The sequence below is a fragment of the Brienomyrus brachyistius genome, chromosome 8, assembly GCF_023856365.1.
Source record: "Brienomyrus brachyistius isolate T26 chromosome 8, BBRACH_0.4, whole genome shotgun sequence".
Lineage (NCBI taxonomy): Eukaryota > Metazoa > Chordata > Actinopteri > Osteoglossiformes > Mormyridae > Brienomyrus > Brienomyrus brachyistius.
Genome location: NC_064540.1, coordinates 26,507,620 through 26,527,568, shown reverse-complemented (window position 1 = coordinate 26,527,568; position 19,949 = coordinate 26,507,620). Strand labels below are relative to the sequence as shown.

The following is a 19,949-nucleotide window of genomic DNA, read 5'->3' as shown; positions in this document are numbered from 1 at the left end:
CAGGCACAGTTTATGTTCTGGTCAAATTAGCCTCACCCTCCAAACCCACAAATTGCCTATATTTGGTCATTTCTCAAAGGGTCTGTGGCTCATTCCTTTGCTGTTTCTAATAGTGGGATGAGGGCCAGCAGCTATCCTAGCCTGGCCTTCTTGCAGAGCGCTCTACTTGGATGGAAAGGAGGAGAAGGTGATGAGGTATCGGTGAGGGAGGGGATTGCGGAGCCACAGCGCTGTAAATATTTCCTTCCATTGCTGGAGAATATAAATATTTATTTACTGTGCGGGACTCTGTCTTATGTATTTAAACGTGCTAATTATGATTATTCACCACCTTCAACCCACACAGCAAAAATTTGTTTAATATATTTACCTGATATTTCCAAGAACCAAAAAAAAAACCTTATTTGTACCCTTAAAAAGGATTAAGCTCAGTTGCTTCATCAGTTCCATAGGCTTTTTGTCATCAGATACCTATATTAGTAATAATAATGCAGGAAAAAGAATAAAATGTACTAAAGTTGATGTTTAAATATCTTGTAAATGGTTATCAATAGAGTATGTCATTATACTATAGAATACATGTTCCATTGTGTCCATATTTTTATTTAGTTATATCTGGTGCAATTTAGACATGAGTTTTTTCTCCAGTGACCGTTTCTATGTTGTTCCCATATCCACAACATTCCAAGTCTGTACCCTGTCTATAAACATGGCAATGCATCAAGGTCTCATCATTTTAATGCCCCTTCTGTTCCTTTGCAGTTAGAGCATGTTGTTGAGAAGGTCTACAGGTCTCACCTCAGCTTGATTTAACTTCCTCAGGAAATCATGGACTCTATAAGCTCGGAGTAGCCTGATGCCATTGAAACTGAAACCTAGGAAAACATATTTTATATGTGTTAATACAAAGTTGACTGTAGGCTTTATCCACGGCATACAGTATAACGTTTGTCCTGGAATACCACAGTATGCAATGAAGTTCTGTCTCATGACTTGAAGGTATAATTTGTAGTTAGTTTGAATTAACTTGGGACAATAGCCACCATGTAGCTTGTAGCCTCACTCCTCCATGGTTGGACTCATGAGGACAGCACAGATTTCTGCCTGGATTGTGGGTCTGAGGATATTCCCTGTGTTGGACTGGCAACCCATAAAGGGTGTCCCCTGCCTTGTGTTCCTGAGATAAACTCCAGACTCACCCTAGAAAGTAGCTTTGGAAGATGGATTCAATAGTAGGCCCTCTTCTGAAGAACTATCATTGACTGCTTACTGTATGATCTTCTCTTCATTTTTTCACGAGGTTAAATACATTTAAAGAGGTACAATTGTGACATTTTATCAAATCTACTAATTAATAAATCAATAAAGTATCAATTATTATTATTATTATTATTAATTACTCCCTTGCTGACACAATAAGGTGTCCATCTCTAAATTTCCTATAAAAGTCCTATAAAATTTAATCTGGCAGGAACTATACGGAGGTAATGCTGATAGAATTTTAAGTTAAGGAACATTCAGTTCAGAAATTCATTAGTTAAAATAATAATATTCAACAAGACAGACTGAAGACATCTGGGAAACCAATTTTGCTAATCTTGTTAAAGCATTTTTTTTCAATGTTATAGAAGTTAATATTGAAGCACCGACGCATACGGCTTTACGATAGGTCTATACTTCGTTTGCTGCCACTTGAAAATTGTTATTAGCATGTAGACTTTGGCTTAAATCACACTGAAGATTCGGGTTATCATGTCAAAACACGTAATAAAGTATGGTATAAGGATTATGGTATAGATTATGGTAAAAGGAGCAGAGGTTCAATTTTGAGCTTGATGGTCGCATCAACACAATACCAGGTTGCGTAGATTCAAAACTGAAACTTATGTCATAACTTATATTAATGGATAACTACTAATATATATTGCGCAAACATTTGCAGGGTCAAGCTCTAACGTGGCCACCGCCTTTTTACCCCATTTACATCTGACAGAAGGACAATTCAAAAACCCTCTACCAGCAATACACAGATGACGTCCCCTTTTAATAATAACCGGTTTCGATCGATACTCCTAACAATGATTCACAATTTCCTGTTAATTAGCATTATCGTCCCATCTAATTTGCAGGTATAATCGGGACGTAACGATTAAAAGACAAAGACAAGTTGTCATATAAAGACCCCCACTGTTAACCATCTTCTCGAACCACAAGCCCTCCTCCCACTTACTGGCACTACAGCAGAGCAGTGCAACCGTTTCATGGATTATTTCACATCCAAGATTGCACACATTCGCTCTGCCCTTTCTGGTCCTCAGATCCAAACCGTTTCCTCAGCATGTGCTATCTCTCAGCGCCTAAACTGCTTTTCTCTGGTTTCATTAGAAGAGGTGCAAAACATCATCAGGAAGATGAAACCCTCCACCTGTGCCTTAGACACTTTTCCAACTTCCCTGGTGCAGACCCATATCACTATCTTAAGTCCCCTTATATCCTCTGTTATAAATCACTCTCTTCAAACTGGTCACATCCCTTCTGTCTTAAAGAAAGCTATTATAAGACCACTTATAAAAACACAACCTGGACCCAGAAGTCTTCCAATTATAGGCCCATCTCCAATCTCCCCTTCATATCTAAAATGATTGAGAAAGTAGTTGCCATCCAGCTGCATAACCATCTGAAACTCAACAACCTCTGTGAAAAATTCCAATCTGGTTTCCGGTCAAATCACAGTACAGAAACTGCACTCGTAAGAGTCACAAATGATCTCCTGATGTCATCCGATGCTGGCTCTTCCTCCTTGCTTATTCTCCTGGACATATCTGCTGCATTTGATACGGCTGACCATGACATCTTATTAAATTGGCTACATTCCACCTTTGGACTCACTGACGTTGCCCTCAGCTGGTTCCAGTCATACCGCACAAACAGGATAGAGTACCTTGCTATGGGTGACTCCACCTCAAAGCCACACACAGTCTCCTGTGGTGTTCCCCAGGGGTCAGTTCTTGGCCCGATGCTCTTCATTCTCTACCTTTCTCCGCTCGGTCAGGTCATCAGCCGCCATGGACTTTCCTTCCACTGTTACGCCAACGATACACAGGTTTATGTAAATGCCACAGCTGCAACGCCACTCTCATCATCCCCATCATCCCCGTCTCAACTCACCGTCTGTCTGGAGGAGATAAAGGTTTGGATGGATCACAATTTCCTTCAACTCAACAGCTCCAAAACCGAGGCCATTCTGGTCGGCACCTCTCACCAGATGAAATCATCACCCATAACCAGTATCATCTTCTCTGGCTCCAATATCTCTCTCTCATCAACAGTCACAAATCTTGGCGTAAAAATGGATCCCCAACTCACCTTTGAAACCCCTATCAACCACCTCTGCAAGACCTCCTTCTACCATCTCCGGAACATTTCCAAACTCCGCCCCATTCTTTCCCTATCTGATGCCGAAAAGCTGGTCCATGCCTTTATCTCCTCTAGACTGGACTACTGTAATGCACTTCTCTTTGGGATACCTAGCAAGAGCCTGTAGAGGCTCCAATACATTCAAAACTCTGCAGCTAGGATCCTGATGAGAGTGCGAAAACATGAGCACATCACTCCCATTCTCCACTCACTTCATTGGCTTCCCGTCTCCATCAGGATTGAATATAATGTTTTGCTTTTTACACATCAATGCATCCATGGACATGCCTCCCTCCCCACCTCAAAGAACTTATCAACCCACAACGTGCAACACGTTCCCTCCGTTCTACGCACGCAAACCTCCTCCACAAACCAAGAACCAATCTAAAGACTATGGGAGATAGGGCTTTCTGTGCTGCTGCTCCACGCCTATGGAATGCCCTCCCTGACTTCCTGAGGGCACCACAACCCACTGACTGTTTTAAAAAGCATCTAAAGACTTTTCTTTTTAACAAAACCTTTGGTTCCTCCATTTAGAGGTTTGAAAATTGTTTACTTTTAAACTGTTAATTTTGTCTCTTTTATTTTAACTTGTAGCCCTTTGAGATCTTGTGATGTAAAGGGCATTATAAATAAAATGTATTATTATTATTTATGACCACAATTTTTTTCAGTCGGTACTCTTTCTGTGTTATAAGAGTTCAGTTCAGTTTGATGGGTAATCAGACCTGGACTGTGCCTGGGTATGTACATGTGGTGGGCCTGTCTGAATAAAAGTCTAGGACTGATTTTTTAATATCAGTCCAGCCCTGCCTGTGAGTAAATATCAGTGTCCTCTCCCTTAGTGTGATGTAATAATGCACTGTTCAAAATATCTGGAAAACTACTTTAAATCTCGCTCTGGCAATAACTGTTTTTTCTCTACCTCAACCACCATTAGTCTGTACTACGAACCGGGGTTGCTGACTTATCGGGGTAACTTGTCGGATTTAAGGTACCACAGTTTAAATGAACTTAATATTCGTTCACTTACATTTCGCCCAGACTGCCTTAAATCCGAAAAGTTACCCCGATAAGCCAGTAACCCCGCTTCGTACGTAGTACAAGCCCCAGATGGGTAAAGTCACGTGTCCGCAGTTTGTTCCGGAAAGGCTCTTTGCTGTGACGTTTGCTGTGACGTCAATCAGCTACCCTTCACCGGGAAGGCCGCAGTGAGACAGCCAGAAGAAAATGGAGGAATACGCACGTGAACCATGGTAAATATCTTTTTAAACATTTTGTCTTTACTTGATTACAGAAATTAATTAACAGGCTACATATTTCCTCAAATAAACGATTCGATTGATGCAAAGCATAGTGAAAAACATCTTTATACGCTGATATCTGTTTGGCCGGTGACAGTGTTTCGCCGGTTGACCTTGTGTAACAGTTATCTGCCGGCCAGAATGACGAACGACAGGAAACTTAACGTCTGAAAACTATATAATGTTTACGGTTCTAAGGCTACACGTTATTTTTTTACTTTCGAGTCCTATTTTTGATGATGTAGCTAAGGTTTGATGTGTTATATCGGGCATTCTAATGGAATATCTGCACTGTCGAAAACCTTTGTATATTTATGGATTTGTGTTTGATTTTACCTATAAACGGTGTTAAGAACAAAATACAGCGTTAATCGGTATACTTTGCTAACGTGTTGCATGTTTGGTGCTGGGGGTGGGGTCGTCAAACTGTCAGCATTGATCAGTATCGAACTAGGTCTGTCCCCTGAACACCGTGGCTGCGCTAGATTAGTAATTATGGTTAAATATTCGAGCATGCTCGCTGATTTAACCTTGCCTTACTGATTAACGAAATACTAATATCCACAGCCCTTGGAGAATCGTGGACGATTGCGGGGGAGCGTTCACTATGGGGGCCATCGGTGGGGGCATCTTCCAGGCGGTCAAAGGCTTCAGAAATTCACCCGCAGTGAGTGTCTTGTTAATGTTATATTTTGATGTTCCTTTACGTGCGTTTTTGGAACTTTATTGCCATTGACAAACATTATCAGGCAATCTCAGCAGTATAGAACAAAATAAAAGAAAATCAAAATCACACAGAGGCTTGGCTCAATTCAGCACATATGTAGGGTACCTGGCTACATACATCCATCCATTTTCCAAACCACTTATCCTACTGTGTTGCGGGGGGTCTAGAGCCTATCCCGGAAGCAATGGGCAGGAGGCAGGGAACACCCCAGGATGGGGGGCCAGCCCATCGCAGGGCACACTCACATACCATTCACTCACATACACTCCTACGGGCAATTTAGCAAATAAGATCAGCCTCAGCGTGTTTCTGGACTGTGCGGGGAAAACCGGAGTACCCGGAGGAAACCCCATGACGACATGGGGAGAACATGCAAATTCCGCACACATGTGACCCAGGCGGAGACTCGGTCCCAGAGATGTGAGGCAACAGTGCTAACCACCGCAACACCCTGGCTACATACAAATAAAAATAAAAACACTGCGCAAGGACAGACCAGACGACATGTAACTGCTTAGTCCATGCATCAAGTAGAATATGAACAACAGGTGTACATCTTCTCATGAATGCAGATGGTTCTAGCTGTAAGGGGGCAGGTGTATTTTCCATTTTTAGACTTGTCTAACATGCTGCATTAATGATGCTAATATTGTGAAGTATTGGGGTCCTGGAGAACTGAACTGAAGACTTTTTTTTTTTTTTTTTTTAACTGTTCATTAGGGAATGAGCCACAGGTTAAGAGGGAGCATGACGGCCATCAAGACTAGAGCTCCACAGCTTGGAGGTGAACATCAGCTTCCTGTATTCATGACAGTAAATGGAAAGATAGTTATTTCAGCAAAATATTGACGGTCATTTTAATCAGAATCAGAATTTCTTTATTGGTCAGGTACAGTTGCATGTACTAGAAATTTGTTTTGGCAGTGTTGGTGCTTACAGTCACAAGTAATATGGAAGATCATAAATTAAGAAAAATACATTAGCAGAAATAATAGAATAAAGGAATAAATTAGTGCAGAGCAGTGCAAACTGTGTAACATACTAACAGTATTTATAAGGACAATAGAAGTAACAGATGTATGAATTTTGGAATATAAAAGTATGAAAATATATGATGTCCAGTACATGAAAAAGATGTACAAAAAATTTGTGCAGAGTGAGTGGGAGAGTGACAAAGGCAGGGACTATGTCTGCGATGGTCTTGTTGATGAGTTCAACTGTTGAAGGGAAGAAGCTGTTTTTTGTAGGGTGTGGTTCTGGTTTTGATAGACCTGAGTTTCTTGCTGAAGGGTAATTTTATTTTAGTAATTATAGTAAACAGACAGAAGTAGATTAATTGTACTTGTCATGGGGGTTTTTATAGACATGTCTTGAGGCGCATGTGTATATCCACCAGGTAGCTTTGCAGTGTGGGGTGGCCTCTTCTCTATGATCGATTGTGGGCTGGTCAAGGTGCGAGGGAAGGAGGACCCCTGGAACTCTATTACTAGTGGGGCCATGACGGGGGCCATTCTTGCAGCACGAAGTAAGTGTTGCCATGACGACCCGAAATGGATGCAGACACACAGGAATTGGCTCATTCAACGAAGGCACAAATGCATTTGAGAATGTTCATATGGAGCAGCACATCTACCCTTCTAATGCTGCATTTAATTTATTATGGTGCTGTTTGAAGGGGATCAAGTCAAAGGAGGGCTTCATAATGCACCATACATGTAGAACAACGTGTGTAAAACTGATACACATTTAGGGATTCCGATAACCTGGTGTGGTCTGATTCTTTCATTGTCCCCTACCTCAGATGGGCCTCTGGCTATGGTGGGTTCTGCTGCAGTAGGAGGCGTACTCCTAGCCCTGATCGAGGGAGCTGGAATCCTGCTCACACGGTTCGCGTCTTCACAATTTCCAACCGGTGAGTGTTGCAGTAATTTCACAAAACTGGCATGTTGAAATTCAGACGCATTTGGAGAACGCAACATTGTTGCCAGTTAAGTGGATTTATATGTTTAAGTTTAGGTGGCTTCTGGTGTCCATTTTCTTGGGCCCAAAGTAGATTAGAATCTTCAGGAGTTAAGTAAAGAACTCCTCTAATTTTTACAGTTGATAAATTGTAGTCAAAGACCATTTACTGTATTATTTTTCCACAATGTAGCTCTTATAATGTGTGGTTAAAATGCACGCGTTTACATAGCCCATTTGTTCACCTGTACACCCCCAGGTCCCCAGTTTGCGGAGGAGACCACGCCCATGCCAGCCTCACCCTTTGGGGACTACAGGCAATACCAGTGAGAGGACCACCATTATCTCGTTCCTGCTTACCTCTAGGCTTTTAAAAAATGTTTTCCATAAACTCAAATCTTGGATGCACAAGTGACACTGAAAAACTGTGGGAGGTCCTACATAGCGAGCATTACTACAATGTCGCCACCTCCTGGAGACTGTGTGATGGGACAGATTTCATCATTCTCTGAGCCTTGTCTGTTGCATGTGCAAAGTTATCCTTCAAGCTGGACTGAAACCGTAATTGAGATAAATTCCTACCAATTAAATTAGTAACTTTATCCTCAAGATATTGTATGGATTCGTGATACTTCTGCTAACCAATGTGATGTTGGAATACTTGACTGTTATTTATATCAATATTCGGGGAATGTGTGTACACTTCACCCCCCCGTTATAACAGGGCCATTCGATGTATCCCAGTCATATTCTGTATCTGAATATAAAAGACTTGGTATGTACTGCTCATTTGCTGTAATGTGCTCAGTTTCTTTTTCTTGTAGTGTTACCTACAATTTAAATGCAGTAATGTAGTACAGTTTGTTGCAGGTGTGCAGGTTATCCCTGTATAGCCTGTATATGGACATTATGTTGAATTCAAGGTGACCTTTTTATTTATCAGCAGAAGGTCTTGAGCCTTGCCACAGGCCAGTTTATGTGAAAAGTCTGGAAGACTAAAGAATCAATGACTGATGATTTTTTTTTTTCCATGCATAGTATGTATCTGTGCCAAAGGCAAAAATGCATACAGTGCAGCTCTTAGGACCACCATCTTAGGAAGCATAATCCTAGTATTTGTTCAAGGTTTATCGCAAACTGACAGATTGAAAATATATGTATTACTGATTGGATAAATGATTAATAAACATTCAGAATGCTGATGGTATTCCCGCTGCACTTTCCTTCAGTTATGGTGGAAAAGAGAAGGCGTTCTGGAATGCACATGAGAAGGATGTGGTTTGGAATCCCTCATTTGTTCAGGATTCTGTTGTAACCTTTCTAAACTTTTCTTTAAAATACATTTCCCTTTACAGTGCTAATTGAAATGTCTTTCAAAACAAGAGAAATGTACATTTTACCTGCCTCTGTGAACCTATCATGAGGAAAAAACAAAAAACATCTTTAATAATCCTGGGGATTGATATTTAGAGAAATTTAGAGTACAGCAAACTGAATATCCATATTTGTTGCCCAAAATATGTCCAAAACTAGAAAATATTTTTTATTTGAAGGGCTAAGATTCCTTTTTTGCATATCAATGCTGATACTGTAAACTTAAAAATGCGTTAAACATTTTTGCATGCATGGACATCTATGATGCCTTGAGATGAACAGCAAGGTCATCTTGTTTCAAAGGTGGCCTTCGAACATCAACCCAGATGCGTATCACAGTGATGTTCAAATGTTCTCTGCTGATCCTTTTCCCCTCACAGGTGAGTTTATACTGCAGCCTTTAGTTGGGCGAAAAAAATAGATTATTGTTTAGTATAATAATGCAATTAATAATATGTTACATAAGAACATAAGAACTATACAAACGAGAGGAGGCCATTCGGCCCATCAAGCTCGCTTGGGGAGAACTAAACTAATAGCTCAGAGTCGTTAAAATCTTATCTAGCTCTGATTTAAAGGAACCCAAGGATTCAGCTTGCACTACATTATCAGGAAGGCTATTCCATACTCTGACTACACGCTGCGTAAAGAAGTGCTTCCTTAAATCCAGCTTGAAATGTTCTCCCGCTAATTTCCACCTATGGCCACGAGTTCGTGTATTTAAACTAATGCTGAAGTAACTATTTGGTTGAACAGCATCCAAACCTGTTAGAATCTTATATACCTGGATCATGTCCCCCCTCAATCTCCTTTGCTTGAGACTGAACAGATTTAGCTCAAGTAACCGTTCCTCGTATGACATTCCTCTAAGACCAGGAATCATTTTTGTGGCCCTACGCTGCACCTTTTCTAAGGCCACAATGTCCTTTTTAAGATATGGTGACCAAACCTGCACACAATATTCTAGGTGAGGTCTCACCAAGGAATTGTATAATCTTAGCATTACCTCCCTTGACTTAAACTCCACACACCTGGAGATATACCCCAACATCCTATTGGCCTTTTTTATTGCTTCCCCACACTGGCGAGAATGGGACATGGAAGCATCAACATACACACCAAGGTCTTTCTCATGATCAGCTACCTTTATTTCAGTGACACCCATGAAATACCTGTACTTTATATTTCTGCTCCCTAGATGGAGTACCTTACATTTATCGACGTTAAATTTCATCTGCCAGGTATCGGCCCAGTCACTAATTAAATCAAGATCCCGCTGTAGCTGCTGAGCCACTAATTCAGTATCTGCTACACCACCCACCTTGGTGTCATCTGCAAATTTCACCAGTTTACTGTATATATTGGTATCCATATCATTTATGTAAATTAGGAACAATAGTGGTCCTAAAATCGAACCCTGCGGTACCCCACTATGAACGCAAGCCCACTGTGACATTGTGCCTCTTATAACTACTCGCTGTTTCCTATCTGTTAACCAGTTATCAATCCAGGTCGCTACGGTACCTAAAATACCAGTCGCTTTGAGTTTAAGTAGGAGCCTCTTGTGGGGGACAACATCAAAAGCCTTTTGGAAATCTAAGTAGATGACATCATAGGCCTTCTTATCATCAACTTCCTGAGTAGCTTCCTCAAAAAACTCCAACAGATTTGTTAAACAGGATCTACCTCTTCTAAATCCATGCTGGCTATCCCGCAAAATGTTATTGGAGTCCAGGTAATCTATCATTTTCTCTTTGATTATAGCCTCCATAACTTTACCAGTTATACAAGTTAGACTGATTGGCCTATAGTTAGACAAATTACTTCTATCCCCTTTTTTGAAAATAGGCGTTATGAAGGCGTGCTTCCAATCAGAAGGTACCACACCTTCAGATAAGGATTTTTGAAACAGTAAAGTTAAGGGTCGGCAAATAATATCCCTCATCTCTTTTAACACTATAGGTAAGATGCCATCAGGGCCCTGTGATTTATTTATTTTGAGCTTAGCTAGGCTTTGCAAAACATCTGCTTCAGTTATATATATATTAGCTATAGACAATGCTGGATAGGTAATGACTGGTAAATTACTAAGGTCCTCAACAGTGAATACCCGTGCAAAACTATCATTGAACTCATTTGCTATATCAATGTCGTTTACTATTATAAGACCCTTACTATCCTGCAGATTAGTAATTTCAGGTTTTAGAGCTCTTTTAGAGTTAAAATACTGGAAGAAACTTTTAACGTCATCCTTAGCTTCCAATGCAACCATCCTTTCGACATTTCTTTTAGCTCGTCTAATATCATTTTTTTAACTCAGCCTGTAGACTTAGATATTCCTGCTTAATTCTGTCATCATCAGTTAATTTCCATTGCTGGAACAAAGCCCTTTTCCTCCTTACTTTATGCTTTATATCCCTAGTAAACCACCTAGGTTGCAATTTCCTAGATTTATTCTTGCTGGAAACAGGTATGAAGTCCTCTTGCACTTGCAATAATGTGCTTTTAAAAAATTCCCAGGCCTCTTCAACAGTTTTGTTATTTAACTGCATCCAGTTCACAGTTTCTAGTTTTAGTCTCATACACTTAAAGTCAGCCTTCCTAACATTATATATTTTTGATTTGGACTTAGCTCTTCGAACACTAAACTTAACCTCAAATTTGACCATGTTATGATCGCTACTGTCAAGTGGTTCTAAAACGTCTAATTTACCAATCCTGTCCTGGTTATTAGAGAGAACAAGATCAAGAATGGCATCTCCCCTGGTAGGGGTGTTAACAAACTGAGTAAAAAAACAATCCTGTACTAATTCCACCATCTCCAGTTCATTTTCTGAAGAGCCAGTGACAATGTCCCACTGCATTCCTGGTAGATTAAAATCACCCATAACTACCACATCATTTTTATTGCTCATAGTCCTAATCTCGCTGTATAACAATCTGCTTTCCTCAGCAGCTATATTAGGTGTTCTGTAACAAACACCGACAATTAGGCTATTTGAGTTTTTAGCATCTAATTTTACCCATATTGCTTCCGTAGTTTTATTTATATCAGTAAGTTCCCTTGCCTGCAAGTTTTCCTTTACATATACTGCAACACCACCTCCCTTTTTCCCTAAACGATCCTTACGGAACAACGTGTAACCATCCATATTATATTCTTGTCCATCCTTTTCACTCAACCACGTTTCAGTTATTCCTATAATATCATAAGAGTCCGATGAGACAAAAGCCTCTAAATCATGAATTTTATTCCTAATACTTCTGGCGTTTAAATACAGACAACAAAGGGTAGGCCTATTACGGTGCCCACTTACAATATGATTATTTGGGGCTTTCCGTTTCCCCCCACTGACATAGTTAACTAACCTCCCTGCCCCCCCAGTCCCTAGTTTAAACATTCCTCAACGACTCTACACATACGCCTCCCCAATACACTGGTTCCCCTCTGGTTCAGGTGCAACCCATCCGGCTTGAACAGGTCCCACAGGTCCCACATGACATCAGTAATAATATATCTTAAATTGCAGGTGCTTTGAAGAAAACACACTATATTTAAACTAAATCCATCTGTTATATATCAACCAAACCAAGATGCAGGTTTTTAAGAATCAATTTAAAAATGTGGGTTCCTAAAGTTAACACATTAGCATCAATCTTAGTCGTATTATTTTTTCAATCGCATTAACTTTAATCGTGCTAATTTTAATACCCCCAATGGGAGAATATTTTGAGCAATGACAGAATTTACTGACCTTTGTGTTTAGTACGCCTCTCTTCTTCTTCCTTTTCCTTTTATGGTATTGATCCCCTGATAGCTTTTGCTTCTTCATTTTGAAATGTCCTCGTTTTTTGCACCATCCTTGACGTCTTCCCCTGTCCTCACATTGTGTAGCTGTTCTGTCACGGCACTACTGAGTTTACACATACTTCTGTGGGCATCGACTTATCCAGTTAATTTCACTGCATTGTGGATTGTCACTTATTTGCCTCATGATGTGACGGCGCGGTGTTCATTGTCCGAAACAAAATGAAATTGCCCTTCAAAGTTGGTGCCCCACGCAGCCACCTGAGTTGCCTAATGGGCTGACTATCCCTGCCTTCAGTTAAAAAAAAAAAACATTGGTATTTACTGAACCAGGTGTTTATTTGTATAATTTGTATAATTGTAGTATAATTGTTAAACTCACCAAACCATTTCGCCAGGGTCTGGTCAAGAACAAATCCCATAGGTGGGATATTACTGGGGGGTGGCACCAGTGGTGTTACCAGGATGCAACCATAAAAGTTGTCAATAGGGGTGGCACTGGTTTGAGTGTGCCCACTAGTGACACCGACTCTGCACCTACAGTCGCTTTACTAACAGTCATAGACAATGTGTGCTGAACAGCTTTACTGTAAATGTCTAAACTCTATCTCTCCAGCAACTACTGTTGCTCCCATAACTGATCCAGGAACAAGGATGTTACCACTGGACCAATACATGCTGGTCACACAGCGCCGTGTTACACAGTTGTTACATGGCCATGGTGGGGTATCTTCATGATATCTTTAGATAGCATTACTAGTTTGAGTAATTTAACATTTTTCTGGGCTATTATTAATTACAGGGTTTGATAATTTGTATCTGTGTTTCTCCAGCTCCTCCTGATACCATATTTCTAGTTTGCTTTTTTCCTCTAGTGTTCCTTGCCTGCCCAGGTTTTGAGGTCTGGTTATGTTTTGCTTGTTTGTCAGTTTCTCTTTCTGTAACTGACAGGTTGGTGTGTTGCCCTGAAGATTAGACATGTGGTCGAAAGGTAGCGGGTTCAAATCCTTTAACCAGCATAGTGATGTCTCTGTTGGGCCACTAAGCAAGGACCCAGTAACCCCAATTGCTCTAGAGACAAAATGAAGCTGCATTATTAATAGTTTGTTGCTTTGTATAGAAGTGTCTGCTAACCAAAAAAAACTGTTAACACCATGTATGTTGGATTTCTGCAAAATGAAGAAGTGACAACACTATGGTGTAGCTTTGGTCCAACAACTTCTCAAGAGGTCTGAAACTTGGACATGATTAATATGCTAGTCAACTGAGCAAATTCAGACAGTGCAGTTAGAATTTTAGAATCAATGTAAGAAGAAATGCATTCAAATTGAATATTTCATTGACATCTTTTACATTCAAGTAGTCAATTGCAAATGCACCCCACTGAATGCCACAGCAAATAATTGGAGTACCTAAAACCATTTTTTGGAATATATTCTCAATACATCTATCTTTATCATTGTTGTGCTACCATTACCACTCTGTTCTCAGATGAAATGAATATCTGTCACATTACATTTAGGATTGCTGCTGATCCCTTCATTATGGACATAATGTTCCATCCATCCATCTGTTTTCCAAACCGCTTATCCTACTGGGTTGCGGGGGGGTCTGGAGCCTATCCCGAAAGCAATGGGCACAAGGCAGAGAACAACCCAGGATGGGGGGCCAGCCCATCGCAGGGCACACTCACACACCATTCACTCACACATGCACACCTATGGGCAAATTAGCCTCAGCATATTTTTGGACTGTGGGGGGAAACCGGAGTACCCGGAGGAAACCCCATGACGACATGGGGAGAACATGCAAAGTCCGCACACATGTAACCCAGGCGGAGACTCGAACCCGGGTCCCAGAAGTGTGAGGCAACAGTGCTAACCACTGCACCACCATGTCGCCCCCAACATAATGTTCTTACAGGAAAATTAGTTGCTGCTATGAAAAAAGTTTTTATACACGTCAGGATCAGTCCCTGCCTTATCCCATTCTGTCTGTCATTTCCCTAAGTTCCCTGTTTGGCCAGTGGGTGTCATTGGTCATCCCGTTCTGTTCATTATGTTCCCCTAGGTTTCTCCCCACTCACGGTCCCCATAGTTCTCCCTGTTCCCTGGGTCATGACATAGCTGAATGAGCTGAGCATGCAGATCTGGGTCTGTGGCACTTCCAGTTGATTACATTCGGATTCTGCATCACCCCAGCTACCTTTGAGAGATTGATGGAGTGAGTACTGGTCTAAGTCCCCCACAACCATCTACATCATCTACTTGGACAATCTACTGATCTATGCTGCCGATTTCGATGGCATGCTTAACAACTTGGCCAAACGAGCTGGAAACAGACAAAGCCATCAGCATTTTAAGCTACTCAAACTACGATACTAAGATTTTGCACTGACAAGTTGCTGTGGTCTAAGGCCTTCAAGTACTTAAGACAGCACACACTAAAAGTTACAAATACACCACACAGCAACCTCATATTGCACTAGTGAACATGCATTTTAAAACCCGCTACTCATCAGTCTTCCAGCTATCCTAGGTCCACTTGCAAACCAAGTAAAAACAAATCCCAGTAAAAATCCCAGTAAAATCAAAAGGGAAAAAGGACAGAGAGTATGTTTTGGAGCATGACCTTGGTTGTCTGTCTTCACCACAGAATTCTGTGCATTTGGAGCTGACTGTGGTTGATCTGTTTTCTTCTGTTTTCTTCTTATGCGCCAAACGGCAGTTAGGAATACCCACCCTTTTTGGAGTCCTTGGAAGGGGTGTCGGAAAGCACTCCTCCTGGGGACTCTCTTGTTCTGCTGGGGGACTTCAATGCTCACGTGGGCAATGACAATGAGACCTGGAGGGGCGTGATTGGGAGGAACGGCCCCCCCGACCTGAACCCGGGCGGTGCTTTGTTGTTGGACTTCTGTGCTCGTCATGGATTGTCCATAATGAACACCATGTTCAAACATAAGGGTGTCCACATGTGCACTTGGCACCAGGACACCCTAGGCCGCAGTTCAATGATCGACTTTGTAGTCGTGTCGTCGGACTTGCGGCCGCATGTCTTGGACACTCGGGTGAAGAGAGGGGCGGAGCTGTCAACTGATCACTACCTGGTGGTGGGTTGGCTCCGCTGATGGGGGAGGAAGCCGGCCAGGCCTGGCAGGCCCAAGCGTATAGTGAGGGTCTGCTGGGAATGTCTGGCGGAACCCCCTGTCAGGAGGAGTTTCAACTCCTACCTCCAGCAGAACTTCTCCCATATCCAGGGGGAGGCGGGGGACATTGAGTCCGAATGGGCCATGTTCCGCGCCTCCATTGTGGAGGCGGCTGACCAGAGCTGCGGCCGTAAGGTGGTCGGTGCCTGTCGCGGCGGCAATCCTCGAACCCGCTGGTGGACACCAGTGGTGAGGGATGCCGTCAAGCTGAAGAAGGAGTCCTACCAGGCCTTTTTGGCCTGTGGGACTCCAGACGCAGCTGACGGCTACCGGCAGGCCAAGCGGGATGCGGCTTTGGCGGTCGCTGAGGCAAAAACTCGGGTGTGGGAGGAGTTTGGCGAGACCATGGAAAACGACTTCCGGACGGCTTCGAGGAGGTTCTGGTCCACCATCCGGCAGCTCAGGGCAGGGAAGCAGTGCAACATCAACACTGTTTATGGTGGGGATGGTGCGCTACTGACCTCAACTCGGGACGTTCTGGGTCGGTGGAGGGAATTCTTCGAAGACCTTCTCAATCCCACCGACACGCCTTCCGTAATGGAAGCAGGGTGTGGGGACTTGGGGGTGGACTCGCCTATCTCTGGGGCGGAGGTCGCTGAGGTGGTTAAAAAGCTCCTCGGTGGCCGGGCCCCGGGGGTGGATAAGATCCGTCCGGAGTTCCTCAGGGCTCTGGATGTTGCGGGGCTGTCCTGGTTGACACGCATCTGCGGCATCGCGTGGACATCGGGGGCAGTGCCTCTGAACTGGCAGACCAGGGTGGTGGTCCCCCTCTTTAAGAAGGGGGACCGGAGGGTGTGCTCCAACTATAGGGGGATCACACTCCTCAGCCTCCCTGGTAAGGTCTATTCGGGGGTCCTGGAGAGGAGGGTCCGCCGGATTGTTGAACCTCGGATTCAGGAGTAGCAGTGTGGTTTTCGCCCTGGCTGTGAAACAGTGGACCAGCTCTATACTCTCAGCAGGGTTTTGGAGGGCTCATGGGAGTTTGCCCGACCAGTCTACATGTGTATTGTGGACTTGGAGAAGGCATTCGACCGTGTCCCTCGGGGAGTCCTGTGGGGGGTGCTCCAGGAGTATGGGGTACCGGGCTTCCTTTTAAGGGCGGTTCGGTCCCTGTATGACCGGTGCCAGAGCCTGGTCCGCATAAGTCGGACTCGTTTCCAGTGAGGGTTGGACTCCGTCAGGCCTGCCCTTTGTCACCGATTCTGTTCATAGTTTTTATGGACAGAATTTCTAGGCGCAGCCAGGGCGTTGAGGGTGTCCGGTTTGGTGGCCTCAGGATTCGGTCTCTGCTTTTTGCAGATGATGTGGTTCTGTTGGCCTCATCGGACCGTGATCTTCGACTCTCATTGGGACGGTTCGCAGCCGAGTGTGAAGTGGCTGGGATGAGGATCAGCACCTCCAAATCCGAGACCATGGTTCTCAGCCGGAAAAGGGTAGAATGCTCTCTCCGGGTTGGGGATGGGGTCCTTCCCCAAGTGGAGGAGTTTAAGTATCTCGGGGTCTTGGGGAACAATGGAGCGGGAGATCGACAGGCGGATCGGTGCGGCGTCAGCAGTGATGCGGGTCATGGTGATCGGTCATGGTGAAGAGAGAGCTGAGCCAAAAGGCGAAGCTCTCGATTTACCAGTCGATCTACGTTCTTACCCTCACCTATGGTCATGAGCTATGGGTAGTGACCGAAAGAACGAGATCGCGGGTACAAGCGGCCGAAATTAGTTTCCTCCGCAGGGTGGCTGGGCTCTCCCTTAGAGATAGGGTGAGGAGCTCAGTCATTCGGGAGGGACTCAGAGTAGAGCCGCTGCTCCTCCGCATCGAGAGGAGCCAGATGAGGTGGCTCGGGCATCTGATTAGGATGCCTCCTGGATGCCTCCCTGGTGAGGTGTTCCGGGCATGTCCCACTGGGAGGAGGCCCCGGGGAAGACCCAGGACACGCTGGAGAGACTATGTCTCTCGGCTGGCCTAGGAACGCCTCATGGTCCCCCCAGAGGAGCTGGATAAAGTGGCCGGGGAGAGGGAAGTCTGGGTGTTAGGTTGAAGAAACTGTTATTAATCATTTTGTTATCATTCCTGTATGATTAGCTATGAGTGTAAATATGTATATACATTATTTTGTCTTCTTCTAACCTCATACTCTAGATTATATTAATAATAGTATTTAGCTGCACGTACCCTGAGTATGTGCTCAACAGCTGTACACTTAGGTAAAAAACTTTTCTTGTTCTCACCTCCCTATTCTGCGTGACTCTTGCGCCTCCCACTGACTATAAATAAAGGAGCCAAGGGGAACCACCCTTTGTAACACATTCTGCTGTAGTTTGCATTGCAGAGAGTGTGGGTACCCTTGCAAGTAAAAACTATAAAGTGTGTTGTCTCAATAAAAGGTGGAGTTGGGGTGGAAACGCCGGGCGCTTTCCCCAACACTGGGTCTCCCTGCTGAGACTGCTGCCCCCGCGACCCGACCCCGGATTCAGCGGTAGATGATGGATGGATGGATGGAAGAGCAAACTAAACATGGGGCAACTACTAACTAAACTGTCCAATGTAGGTGATTGCAGGGAAGCATGGATACCAAGCTGCATGCTCAGCCCACACAGCCACAAGGCGGCCCAGGGAACACGGGAAACACTCAGGATAATGAAAGGCACTAATCACAAAGAAAACAACAGGATGGCCAGCAACACCTGCTGGTCAAAAGGGGAAACAGACAGGATGAGACCAATTCTGACAGAATTTGATAAGCAACAATGTTATAATAACATCCAGGGAGCTGCAGGGTTAACGGCTTTGCTCAAGGACTTGCAGATGTGCTGAGGCTGGGCTGGAATCAGTGGCCATTTAATCACAGCCACAGAGGCTTGGCCAACTGAGCCACAGCCTGCCGCAAAAAACTTCATAATTTCAATGTGCTTTCAGATTCAAACCCCTACCTGCACAATACTAGCACAAAATTCTAGTAGTTGAGTCACAGGGGCTTTAGAATCACATTGAGGAGGAGAACAATCAGGAGAGCAATCAGGGGAACACCAACAATGGGACACAACTGTGGAGAATTTAGACTGCTTCATACTTCTCTGCACACGTACACGTGGATATGACCGCATGGACTTATAGGATGTGATTTGTGTCGTCGTGCTCCTCCATGGACGAACACCCACTGCACTTCAGATTTGTGTCTGCATGGACAGTGCATATGAAGCTCAGGACACACTGCACATGTGCAAACTCTTCCTCCTCAATATCCATATTGGAATGATGTAGCAAGTAAGCAACGTGCGCATGCACACAATGTGTTTCCTCTACGACACGTTGTACACATGTGCAAAGTGGACAGCTTTACCGGAGAAGTATGGACATTTCAGTTTTTGTATATCCAGTGCGGATGCGAAAGTTTTACATGTGTGCAGAGAAGTATGAACCAGCCTTTAGGAGGGTTACCGAGGGCTAGCATTGACCTTTGCTAGCCCAATCGGGAGGAAACATGACAGTACCTCCCCCTCGAGCTGTGCACGGGTGGTACTGCCATGACAGGACTGAACACAGAAAACCAGGGAACCATGGGACTAGGAGAATCAGACACAAAAACTGACAGAACATACAGAATCATGGAAGCAAGATGAAAATAGATAAGTGAAGCTGTGGGGGAAACTAAATAGGATGGACATGGACATCAAAATCGGATGAATCAGGACAGACAGGCGGGACACAGGATGGACCTGGGCCACGAAGAGGAAGATCAGGATGACAGGACATTGGACAGGACAGATACTAAGGAACCCAGACAAGGAACAGAGACAATGGGACTGACAAACGGTACATACCCCCCAAAACAGTGACTGCAACAACGGTAAGAGGGTGAAGACAAGGGACCAGGACATAGGACCCAGACAGGGTTTCACACAGACAGGGAACCAGGGCAGACCCACTTGAAGAAGGGTTGGGAACAAGGACAGGTACCAGGGCACAAAAGGGCATCGGGCAATGGAGCCAGCCAGGGCAGGAGGGCACGGAGGACTCCAGGGTCTCCCCCAGAGCCATGGGAACCCAGGTGACGAATGGGGAGTGCTGGTGGCTGGGGTCCTCATCATTTGAGCAGATTCAAGGTATGGGAGAGCAGGGAGAGTAGCCAAGGACTTGGGGACCAAGGAATCCGCAGTT

General features: G+C 43.9%; 1 protein-coding gene across 1 annotated transcript; it reads left to right on the top strand.

The window, feature by feature from the left end:
- Nucleotides 1–4,520: 4,520 nt before the first annotated feature.
- timm17a (translocase of inner mitochondrial membrane 17 homolog A (yeast)) lies at nucleotides 4,521–8,614 on the top strand. Its single transcript, XM_049023108.1, has 6 exons — nucleotides 4,521–4,673; nucleotides 5,289–5,388; nucleotides 6,169–6,232; nucleotides 6,845–6,973; nucleotides 7,250–7,360; nucleotides 7,667–8,614. The coding sequence occupies exons 1-6, from the start codon at nucleotides 4,648–4,650 to the stop codon at nucleotides 7,735–7,737; spliced, it is 501 nt and encodes a 166-aa protein (XP_048879065.1). The 5' UTR covers nucleotides 4,521–4,647; the 3' UTR covers nucleotides 7,738–8,614.
- Nucleotides 8,615–19,949: the final 11,335 nt, after the last annotated feature.